The sequence below is a fragment of the Mesitornis unicolor genome, unplaced genomic scaffold, assembly GCF_000695765.1.
Source record: "Mesitornis unicolor isolate BGI_N332 unplaced genomic scaffold, ASM69576v1 scaffold51173, whole genome shotgun sequence".
Taxonomy (NCBI): Eukaryota; Metazoa; Chordata; class Aves; order Mesitornithiformes; family Mesitornithidae; genus Mesitornis; species Mesitornis unicolor.
The window spans coordinates 1-10,383 of NW_010174977.1; the positions used below are offsets into that span (position 1 = coordinate 1).

Consider the following 10,383-nt stretch of genomic DNA (forward strand, 5'->3'; position numbering starts at 1 on the left):
GTAAGGCTGTCAGACGGGTATCGAGCGCCGCCTTCCATGTCCCTCCAACGGGCACCGCCTGAGCGCGGAGCCCCCGGTGCCGCTCGGCCCGGCAGCGGGCGGGGGGGGCCCGCCGCTCACGCTCGGCACCGCCTCTGAGCCGCGGTGGCTGCTCCCTGGCTTGGCTCCAGGTTATCGGGTCAGCTTTGAGGCTCCCACCCTAAATCCGCACCGGCGCTAGTCAGTGGCCAAACGGGTGTCGGGCTCTGGAAGAGACTTTTCTCTGGAGATGCGTCGAAGTTTTCTTTCAAGTCAGGAATGAAGGCAGGCCCGTGGAGCGGACTGTCGAGTGACTCTATTACTCCTGCTAAACCTGTTCCAGGATCTGGGGAGTGCTTCCTACGAGTCATATTGCAGCTCAGGAGCTGTTGGCTGAGATGGAGCCTCACACACGTGCCGTGCGTTTTCCATCAGGACAGTTGGCTTAGTATAGCGAGCCTGTGTGTTACAAGGAGTGCAGTACATACTCCTAGATAAATGGGTTGCAATTGGGCTAGGAAGTCTCATTTTTTACGGTGTTTTTTGAAGGTAAAGTCTGAAATAGAACACTGTTAGTATTCTTTCAGGCTTCTGGATGTTATTGTTTTTCCTTTTGCTTAGTGTGTCGCTCGCCTTTTGCGTAACGCCAAATGTCCAATGATCGCACGTGCTTTGTCAACAGTTTTGTCTTGTCATAGGAAACTGCTGGCTGGGACTAGTGAGAAGGAAAGTAGTTTTAAGATATTTTATGCAGTATTTTGGACATAATTTACATCTGAAGACCTTGTGTGTGGATGTTCTTTCTGGAGGCTTTGTTATTAACAGTGATGTTGATTTTCAGTTTTGGTTTCAAGTCTTGGATAGTTAGGTGTTTTTCTCAACACTCACTGCATTAAAAGGTCTTGGATTTTTTTTTGTACTTAATACTCATGAGAAATATCCAAAAAGTAAAAATTAAGATGGAATGTATAGATTAGGCTGTAATAATGGACTTTAATTGGCAATTAATTTAACTTTTAATAGGATGCTTTCTACAATTGAAAGGATTAGAAGTTATTTTTTGGCATGGTCTGTGGAGGTTGGTGGGCACTTGACACATTTTATTGTGACCAGCTTCTGTACTCTCTGCTTTTTAGCTGGAGCAAAATAGCTTTGTTGAGTATATGGACTACAGTTGTAAGTATTTCTTATTCCCGTTTTGAAATGATTGGTTGTAACAGAATTACTGAGCAGTAGCTTGAATGAGGTATTTACTTTTAAAACGTATGGTTAGAAGCAATTAGTTATTACTCCAGTCAGTAACTAAAAGCTATGGTGCTAAATAGCGCTGATGCTTTGTGGGAAGCTTTTTATATCTGCTGTAACTCTTGAAGATGCATGGGTGTGAAGGAGACAGATCACTGTTACCACAAGCAGTTGTCAGATTATTCCCTTTGCGAGCTGGTTGGTTTTTGTTAAAGTCTCACAGTCAACGAGTTGCTTAATTTAAAATGAGACTTTTCTTCAAATACTTGAAAATAATACAACAGTGGTAGAATGAGCTGTTTTCTAAAAATATATGTTGTGTGTGCACTACTTTCTGAGTTAAGGACCTGGTAAGTAAAGTTGATCTGATTAGAGGGAGTGAAAATGCTCACTTGAAATGAAGCAATCACCACTATCTTCCTGGGGACTGTTCAGTGATAGACTGTGCTCAATCACGTCTGTTATTTAGATTTTTGATGTCTTAATTTGGAGTGGTTTGAGTACAAGATACATCACAGAAAACTTGACGTTTAAGGTGACCTGAAGTCTTGATGTCAAATGTAGTGTTTCAGTATTTAAATAAAAGGTGACATTCACATGTTTATGTTACTGTTCTGTCTTTCAAATCACTGTAAATGCTGTGTTATTAAAGTGATCTTTTCAGCAAGAAACTCTTATACTTTCAGATATGTAGCCTGCTTGATTAAAAGTAATTGGTACTTCTGATTTTTTTTTTTTTCTTCTTAGTTTGGATGTGCTTCCGAGAGTGACTTGCCCAAATCATCCCGATTCCATTTTAGTAGAGGATTACAGAGCTGGTGATATGATTTGTTCTGAGTGTGGGCTAGTAGTAGGTAAGTAGCTATATTTTTATATATTTCTGTGAATTAACATTAATTTGTGCATGTAGATTTTTTTCTCCCAGAACTGGAATATGATAATTCAAGGCTTTTTCTTGATGCCTAGGTGTTTCTTTTATGATATTCTGTTGGCCAAAAGCTTACTGTTTTGAATAGTCTGTCTTCTGGTGCCTTTTTGCATTATGCTAAGAATCAAACTATCTAAAAAAAACAGTTGTGCTGGTTTTGACTGGGATAAAGTTAATTTTCTTCACAGTAGCTTGTATGAAGCAGCATTCTGGATTTGTGCTGAGAATAATGTGATGACACATTGGTGTTGTGGTTGCTGCCAAGCAATGTTTACAGTAAGCCAAAGACGTTCAGTTTCTGATACTGCATCTGTCCTCTCTGCTTCACCTCTACAATACAAGAAGCTGGGAGGGAACGCAGCCAGGACAGCTGATCCCAGATGGCCAGAGGGCTGTTCCAGGCCATAAGACATCATGCTCAGTTTATAGGCTGGGGGGTGCCATTGCTGCTCAGGGAATGACTGGGTGTCGGTTGGTTGGTGCTCAGCGGTTGCATTACTTGTTTTTCTTGGGTGTTGTCTCTCCCTTTTTTTTGTTTTCCTTTTCATTGCAATTTATTATTATATTATTTTTATTATCCTATTCTTATGTAAACCCATGAGTTTTATGGTGTTTGGTTTATTTTCCTTTCCCTTTTTCCTCTGATTCTCTCCCCCATCCCACTGTGGGGGGGAAGTGAGCTACATTACATGGTGCTTAGTTGCTGGCTGGGGTTAAACCACAGCATAAGTATAATGAAATATTTAAAATGAAAGTCCTTTTAGGCATTGTCTTTGTTAGAATGAGAGAGAATGGTGTTGTCATAGAACATGCTGCGTGTTCATTTTTATGTATCTTTTCTGGGCTGAGCATCCAGTTGTTCATCTTATTTGTCTTTATTCCTTTTGCATGGGAAACTTTTCATGCTGGTGTTATGATCATTCTTTAAATCTCACTTATTTCTATTAAATTGTTTTAGCCATTCCATGACCAGAAAAAAGTCCTCTAGTTTGAGGGTGCGTGTTGAGGTGATTCGTGCAGTGATGCTGAGTATTTCAGATGTTTATATACCTCTCTCCTAGACTCTGGTGATTTTTGTTTTGGCTCATGTCTTGCACTAAGTTAAAAATTTTTGTACAGCTGTTAGCATTAAGCTAAAGATTTAATAAGTTGCAGCAAAAGTAGTACTAATCTAGCCAGGTGACTAAAATAACTCTCTCTTGTTTATGCAAAATGCAAAGTGCCACATAGCTTATTAAAGTAAATGTTAAAATACTTAAACTTGAGTACCAGTTTCCCTTAAAATTATGAAACCATTTAAAAGGCTATGAGGAGGGTTGTTTCTTGCTTTGTTAAAAGAAGGGCTAGTTTCAATTGCTTAAATTCTGATAAAGATAAATGAATCGTAATAAATTTGCTGGTTAAATATTCAAATGCCCACAGCAATATTTTCTGTTGAAATATGGTGATAAGCTTATAAGTTATTGCTTAAAGATAGTTTGATCTGTGTTCAGCTCTGCATGGTTGCCGTAGAAGTTGAACCAAAGTTTAGAAAAGCCCATCTTGATCAGTTCGTAACTTTTCAGACAATTCTGGCTTTAGAAGAAAGAGGAAGGGTTCTCATTGGTACACTTCACTTTTAGAAACTTGGGAGTCTATCAGAAATCTTACTTCATGTTCCTTCTGTTACCTATTCACAAGGTATTCTTGCTTAGAAATTTATTCTCTGGTCTCTTCTGAATCAATAGTGTTGGGGATTTCTTTAGTTCAAGTTATCAGCATTTTTGAGCAGAATCACTAGATTAATACAGGCTTCTGCTGCGTTGCATTTTTAAGATGTGTTCTAAATGCTCTTAGTCCTCTTTACAGCCAGTGCTACTGGTAGGGTAGAAAGTGTTTTTTCTTAAGCATGCAGTGTTTTTTAAGTAGGCCTTTCTATGGATTTATAGCTAAAAGGCTTTAACGTTTACTTCTGTTGTGCTGATTGTTCTGATTCTGTCTTGCCTTCCTTCAGCAATTTAGTTTGCCTGCATATGTCCAATTCATTGGCTAGGGTGTCTAGCAGCTAGTTTGGAAAACCAGTTAAATTGAATGAAGACAAATAATTGAAGAGTGCATGACCACTTGAAGTGTGATCATTCAACACTTTCTCGTCTGGTATGAAATTTAGAGGAGGAGAAAACCAGATCCAATTCTTGATATCTGTTTTCTGGAGATGAGCGTGAAGTAGGGGTGTTTTAGAGGAGTGAAGACAAAGTTTGTTTCCAAATGAGAGAACTTGTATGTATTTGTGGCAGATTCCATGATAAATTTTCTGTTTAAGAGAGTAGTGATTTCATTTCCTGTTCTTACATAGAGAAGTTGTGGATTTGTGTTTCAAGGCTTACATAGGTCCTGATGTGGAGCTGATATGAACAGGTCCCACTAAAAATGTGTTTTGAGGTGGGCTGAAAGTTAGTGAGATCTTTTATCACTAGAGGGGATCAACTAGAATAGTTAAAAAACCCCAAAGACTCAATATACTCTGTAGCCAAAGAAGTGTTATAGATTTCTTGAAAAATATTGGCATTTTGATGTCTCCAAAGTACTACTGGTGTATATGGGGCAGAATGGTAGATGCTGAATTTGTGCATTTATTTTACTGCTGTAAAGTATGTACTGATATGACTTCACTGGCTTTTTTCTTAATTTATTTTAAAGTATAATTTGACTGAAATCAGAGCAACGAGCCTTTGCTCAAGTGTATTTCCACTTGATGGTTTTCTTGCTTGCTCTGGCAAAGTACTAAGGTTTCACATTTGTGGAAACAGTGAGTTTATTAAATGTGAAACTGTCATAGGTTAAAATGACTGGTGCATAGATAACTTTCAGATTTTATAATCAATATTCTGAGAGTATGAGATGAAATCAGTATGAATAGTATTATGACCAAGGTTGCATTTATCAGGTCTGTAGCTGAAAAGGTAAAGGAGTAGTGAAGTTTGGGGGAGCAGGAGGCAAGGAGAAGGAGGAATTGATCTCTTTAAGGGTTGAATTCAGTGTGTTAGAGCTGTATATTGGAAGTACTGCTTTTTAAAGGGGTTTTCGAGAGATTTTTAATCAAAGCTGTTTCGTACTCATAGGTTTTGTTCTTAGTGTCTCAGTAAGATCAAATACAACTTCATCCTTCTGAAAACTCTCATCTGCCTTTTCACCGTTACCTTTCCTGGGTTAGCTTGTGTTCCATCTTTTCATGGTAACCGTTTCCAACTTCTGAACTTTTCCTCCCACTAATTGCCTTGCAGTTTGAGACCTAAATTGCAATTATCCATGGAATTTTGATATTAATCTGGATTAACATACATCTGAAGCTTTACAGGTTTATGTCTAAGTTTATCTGCTGTCACAAGTCTTGTGTTTTATTATACATACTTTCCTCCAGTCATTCTAGGATATATGATATGGTAAGTGTTCATGTGCTGGCTTGGGAATTCACGAACAGAGTTGTTAGGGTTTGGAGTAGTTAGCTGTGTGTTCATTTAAAACGTTGACCATATCTTAGTCTTCAGACAGACCTGGTGGGAGGAGAAACATCTTGTTCAAGAACACAAGGCTAGTAAGTCCTCTTTCTGGACAGGTAAATATATTTGTAACTACCTTTGAGGCAGTAAAAGAGACTGGAAGTCAGCGGTTACACCAGAAGGGGCTGAAGAAAGCAGAATTGAAGTGGAATACAAACCACTGAATTTTCTTGATGTAGCATGGTGGTGAGCTGAATTTCAGAGGGGGATGAGGATGAGTCTAGTGGCGTTACCGCTGTGTAGCATCTCAGACAGGTAGGAATAGCTTTCTGATCAAAGACTTTCTTTTAACTTCTGTGTAGTTTCATTAAATGTTGTCTTGGTGTGCAGGAGCTGGAGCAGTGAGGAGTTTGTCTTCCGCATTTAGTAAGTGATTTTTCTCTAACTGGTTAGCTCTGCTTCAGTAGGCAGGAATGGAACAGAAATCTGTCTTCAGCTGATGAGAATCCTTGGCCATGTATCAACTTGTTAAAGCTTTGAATCAGATTATGGTCTATATTCAGGTGTTTGTTCTGTGTATACCTGAGTGTCCAGTTAAAAGACTTGGGGAAAATGTTCAGTAGCTTGTGGTCAGCAGTAAGGCTGCTATAAAATTCTGTCAGAATATTCAGTTGGCCAGTACTTCTGAAAAGTTTCAGATCTAAATGGTGCATCTTAAATTCAGGTATGGCCTATGAAGAATAGGTAAGATTTAACACTCTGCAGTGTAACCAAGGAGTGGGAAGGGGTTTCATGATTGCTCCTCTGCTGGCCAGTCCGTTACTCATGATGTCTGTCATTAGGGATAAGATTGATTATGTCTTTACATAGGTGCTTGTTTTCTGACAACCAAATAAACCTTTTTTTTCTTCAACTGTCAGTATCCTGGAAGTGGAGAATATGCTTAAGTACTTATAACTTGGATCCAGTAGAGGGCAGTTATGTGGTTACGGTTTTTCTAGTATCTATATACCTTCAAATGGTGAAAAATCTTCTTGTATGTGAGTGTATGTTCATGGTTACTTCATTCTGCAAGTATCATCATCACTTAAAACTAAAATGTGACGCTTAAAGTATTATTTAAATGGGCAAAAATGTTTAGATACAGATGTGTATTGGCACTTTATATCTGGTTCCTGCTTCTGCACTTGGCATCCAGAGCACTAAATTAGTCCTTAAAGAAATACTTTAAGAAGTTCCGAATAGTCAACTTTTGCATGGGCATTCATGGATGCGTGATTTCCACAGGGAATTTGCAATACGAAGAAAGTCATTTGCCAGCATTTGTCAGTCAGTGTTTCAAGGAGTCTGCGCCTTACGTCTAATCCATTTCAGCTTTAAAGATGAGGGTGGTGGTTCTAGCTGTTTCAGTAATAATGTGTGTAATGGTGAAAACTTAGACTTTAGATGTCAAAAGTTGGCATCTTTTGTCAGGCTTTGTAATAAGCACTGCTCCTAGTATGAAATTCCTTGGAGGGTGGAGGAGATTTTCTAATCAGTGGGTGCTAGGCTGGGAACCAAAGGTCTTTGAGAGCCACCATCAGTGCTTCCAGTAGTTGAATTACTAGATTATCTAGTGGAATAATGGTAGCATTTTGAATCATCCTGTTTAGGGAATGTTGTTTTACTTGCTCCGTTGTCAGATTGTCAGAGTGATTTAGGGCAAATAAGGGCTAGAAATGATCTGCACTCCTCTGCTGGAAGAAGGGTCCAAAGCCTCTTATTTTTGTGAAGTAGTGTAGATCAGGCACAACATTTTTCATTGAGATTGTGTCGTTTGGAGCATCCTTTGCATGTACTTGAGCTGTTTGTCTTTTAAAGGCCACGAGTCCTGGAGAGGTGTAACTTCAGCTAACCAGACCTGTCCACCAGATTGTTTAACATTTCTACTCGTTTGCATCCTCCACAATTACTGCAAGGCTTGGGAAACCTGGCAGTCCTTTAAAATTTGTCATCATTTTGACATGCTGGAGCTGCTAAGCCTTTGTTCTTGTAAGAGCCATTTACCATCTGTTTCAATACGTAGTTGCCTATAGGTATTGACATGATGCTGGTAATGTGTGTGAAACTAGTTGAAGTCTTCTGTGATTTATTATTTTCTCTTTTGTTAAATCTCAGAGCCTGCTCTGGTTCTGTTTGTGATTCCAGTTAGGCCTTGTGAATAGGGTGGTGTTGCTGTTGGTGATGATGCATTTCTGGTGTTGACAGTACAACAAGACAACTTCTTGCAAAAAATATTACTATCTTACAAAAGGCTGGAAATTTTGTAGAAAAAGCTGTGGCAAACTCTGCTGATTTCCCTTGCCTTCTTCCTCAGGAGTTTATTCTTTAGTAAGATTTAATACAGCTGGTCTTAAATAGAAGTTTTAAAGCTGAAAACTGGAAAAAAAAGGTTGAATTTCTATTTTGGAAGCGATAAAGTTGAGTAATACTTTACGGGGCAGTGTGTAAGCTAATAAATAGAATATGGAGGAGTAGATATCTGGAGTAGTGTGTCTAGATCTGGGCTCCTCAGTGTCAGAAAGATAAAGGCTTGCTGGAGCAAGTCCAGCCGAAGGTTGCAAAAGTGATTTAGGGACTGGAGCATCCTCTGTACAAGGAGAGGCTGAGAGCTGAGGCTGCCTGCAAAAGAGAAGGCACAGTTCAGCCTGGCTGTGTGCAGTTACACCTCTTCATGGTTCTCCTCAGCTTGGAGCCTGCTGCCTAGGCTTTTCATTGTAGTTTGTTGCAGCACCTCATTACTCTGGTTAATAAGGAGCTGACTGAAACTAATTGTAATTCTATAGGGGTTTTTTTTATATTTGGCATAAAATGCTTTTAATTAAAAGTATGATATCTGTGCTCACTAGATGGCAGCAGATTCCTGAACTAACAGTAGGAACGAACCATTCTGTAGAAACGAGATATTTTGGTACTTTAAAGTGTAAATAAACTTTAATACCGTGTTCGTGTTAAGATTAAAGATATTAGTTAATAATCCATAGAACTTGATGCAATGTACAGCTAACGTTAGAGCTCTTCTGAAAAGACTTCAGAAGATACCTTCTCAGGAGTATTTCAAGACTAGACGTGGAGGATGGCATTACTTGAGGCTTGGACTTCATTGTTGCTTGTTTTGATGTAACATCTTCAACTTGCAGTTGTATTTTCTTCATATAACAGATAATACAAAATGCTAAAAGAGAATGCAATACATGTGTATTATGAGTTACTGCAAGTGGAGTGTAACATTGAAATAGTTGGTATTCTGTCTCTCTAAATATGTAATGGCAGATTCAGGGCTTGTTGAATGAAAGTATTTTTTCCTTTGAGAAATCACTCTTTGTTCTAGGAGTAAACATACAGAATTTGTGTAGATGTTTTAAGCTAATTTTAAAAAACTTCAAAAGGATACTTTAGTTTTTGATGCTGACTCGAGTTTACTCTTGCCTTTCTGTAGCGCATGCTCTTTGCATTTGGCAGTTGTAAAGATAAGCAACCTTGGTCTGAGGTTTTCCGTTCTGAGTAACAGTTCTGCGTTTTACTAAATGAGCTTTTCAGATGGCGGGTAACCCGAGTCAGGGATGTTTGCAGTGTGCATTTCCACTGGAGCCTGCGTGTGAGTCTGTTAGACTGCATTTCAACCGGTAACTCTATACTGGAAGAATGGTCTGCAAAATGAAATGGGATAATGGAGAACAACTTGGATGTTCAGAAAGATGCTTCAGGGTGCCAGTCTGGAGATGGGTTCCCCAAAGATTTGGTCCTGTAAACTGGGGGGTTTTTTGTTTGTGCTTCAGAGGAGGAAGCCGAGGAGATTCTCAGCTGTTTGATGAAAGTTAAACAGAGGAGTGTCTAAGGTAACCCCAGCTAGTGAAGCTTATTTTTGTTCAAAAGGACTGCACCAAAAGGAAGTAGTGAATGTGCAGCCGCACCCACGCTTACTGCAGCGTGGTACTGTTGCCAAAGCCAGGGTCACAGTGCTGCGAGAGCAGAGGTGATTCTGTAAGGTCCTCACTGGGAGCTGTTTTACTGTGATGTTTGACTGCCAGACCCACTTTCCAGGTGCTTCAGGAAAGCCAGTCAGTGATGTACAACCCAGCAAATTCAGTTTAGAGCTTGAAATGTTAACTCGGGACCACTCTGCAAGGCCGTTTCCTTACACTGCTCTAGGTAGACTGACTTCAGTATTTCAAGTTAGGGTGGGGCTTAATTGCATCTGCACTAACATCACAGTTTGAAAGTGTTTTTTATGTTTTGAAGAGTTAAAAATAATTAACACCACCGTTTTTTTTTTTTCCTTTTACTGTTGCATGGGGTAATTAGCTGTTTGGAGCTGAATATATTTTCACTTGTGGAAACCTTTTGGCCTATTTGTTCCATTTAATTAAAATTTCTAGCTTCTGTCATCCTTTTATAAAAGCCTTTTGAAAGGTGGAATGCACTTCATAGGACCTCTGTGTATTTTAAATAAGACACTGAGAGTATACAGGAAAACTTCCTTTCTGCAATAGCAGATTTCTTGGCAAAGTAAAGATATTTGCATACTGCATCTTAATTCCACAAATGCTTTATATTCAGTGATTTGTTCTACTTAATCTTTTCTCACTCTGAAATAGTAGTCTCAATCCTCTGTTTGTAATAAGTTTGCCAAAGCAGGCAGTGATATAACACTTTTTTTGTTAGAGCAGGAAT

General features: G+C 39.0%; 1 protein-coding gene across 1 annotated transcript in view; it reads left to right on the forward strand.

Annotated features, from left to right (window-relative positions):
* Window positions 1-2,010: 2,010 nt before the first annotated feature.
* The window catches only part of GTF2B (general transcription factor IIB), a gene marked incomplete at its 5' end in the record, with an annotated part of 19,227 nt that continues 10,854 nt past the window's right edge, over window positions 2,011-10,383 (forward strand). The window contains one exon of the mRNA XM_010181210.1: window positions 2,011-2,117. Within this exon, the coding sequence (XP_010179512.1) occupies window positions 2,011-2,117 (107 nt within the window). The remainder of the gene's footprint in view (window positions 2,118-10,383) is intronic.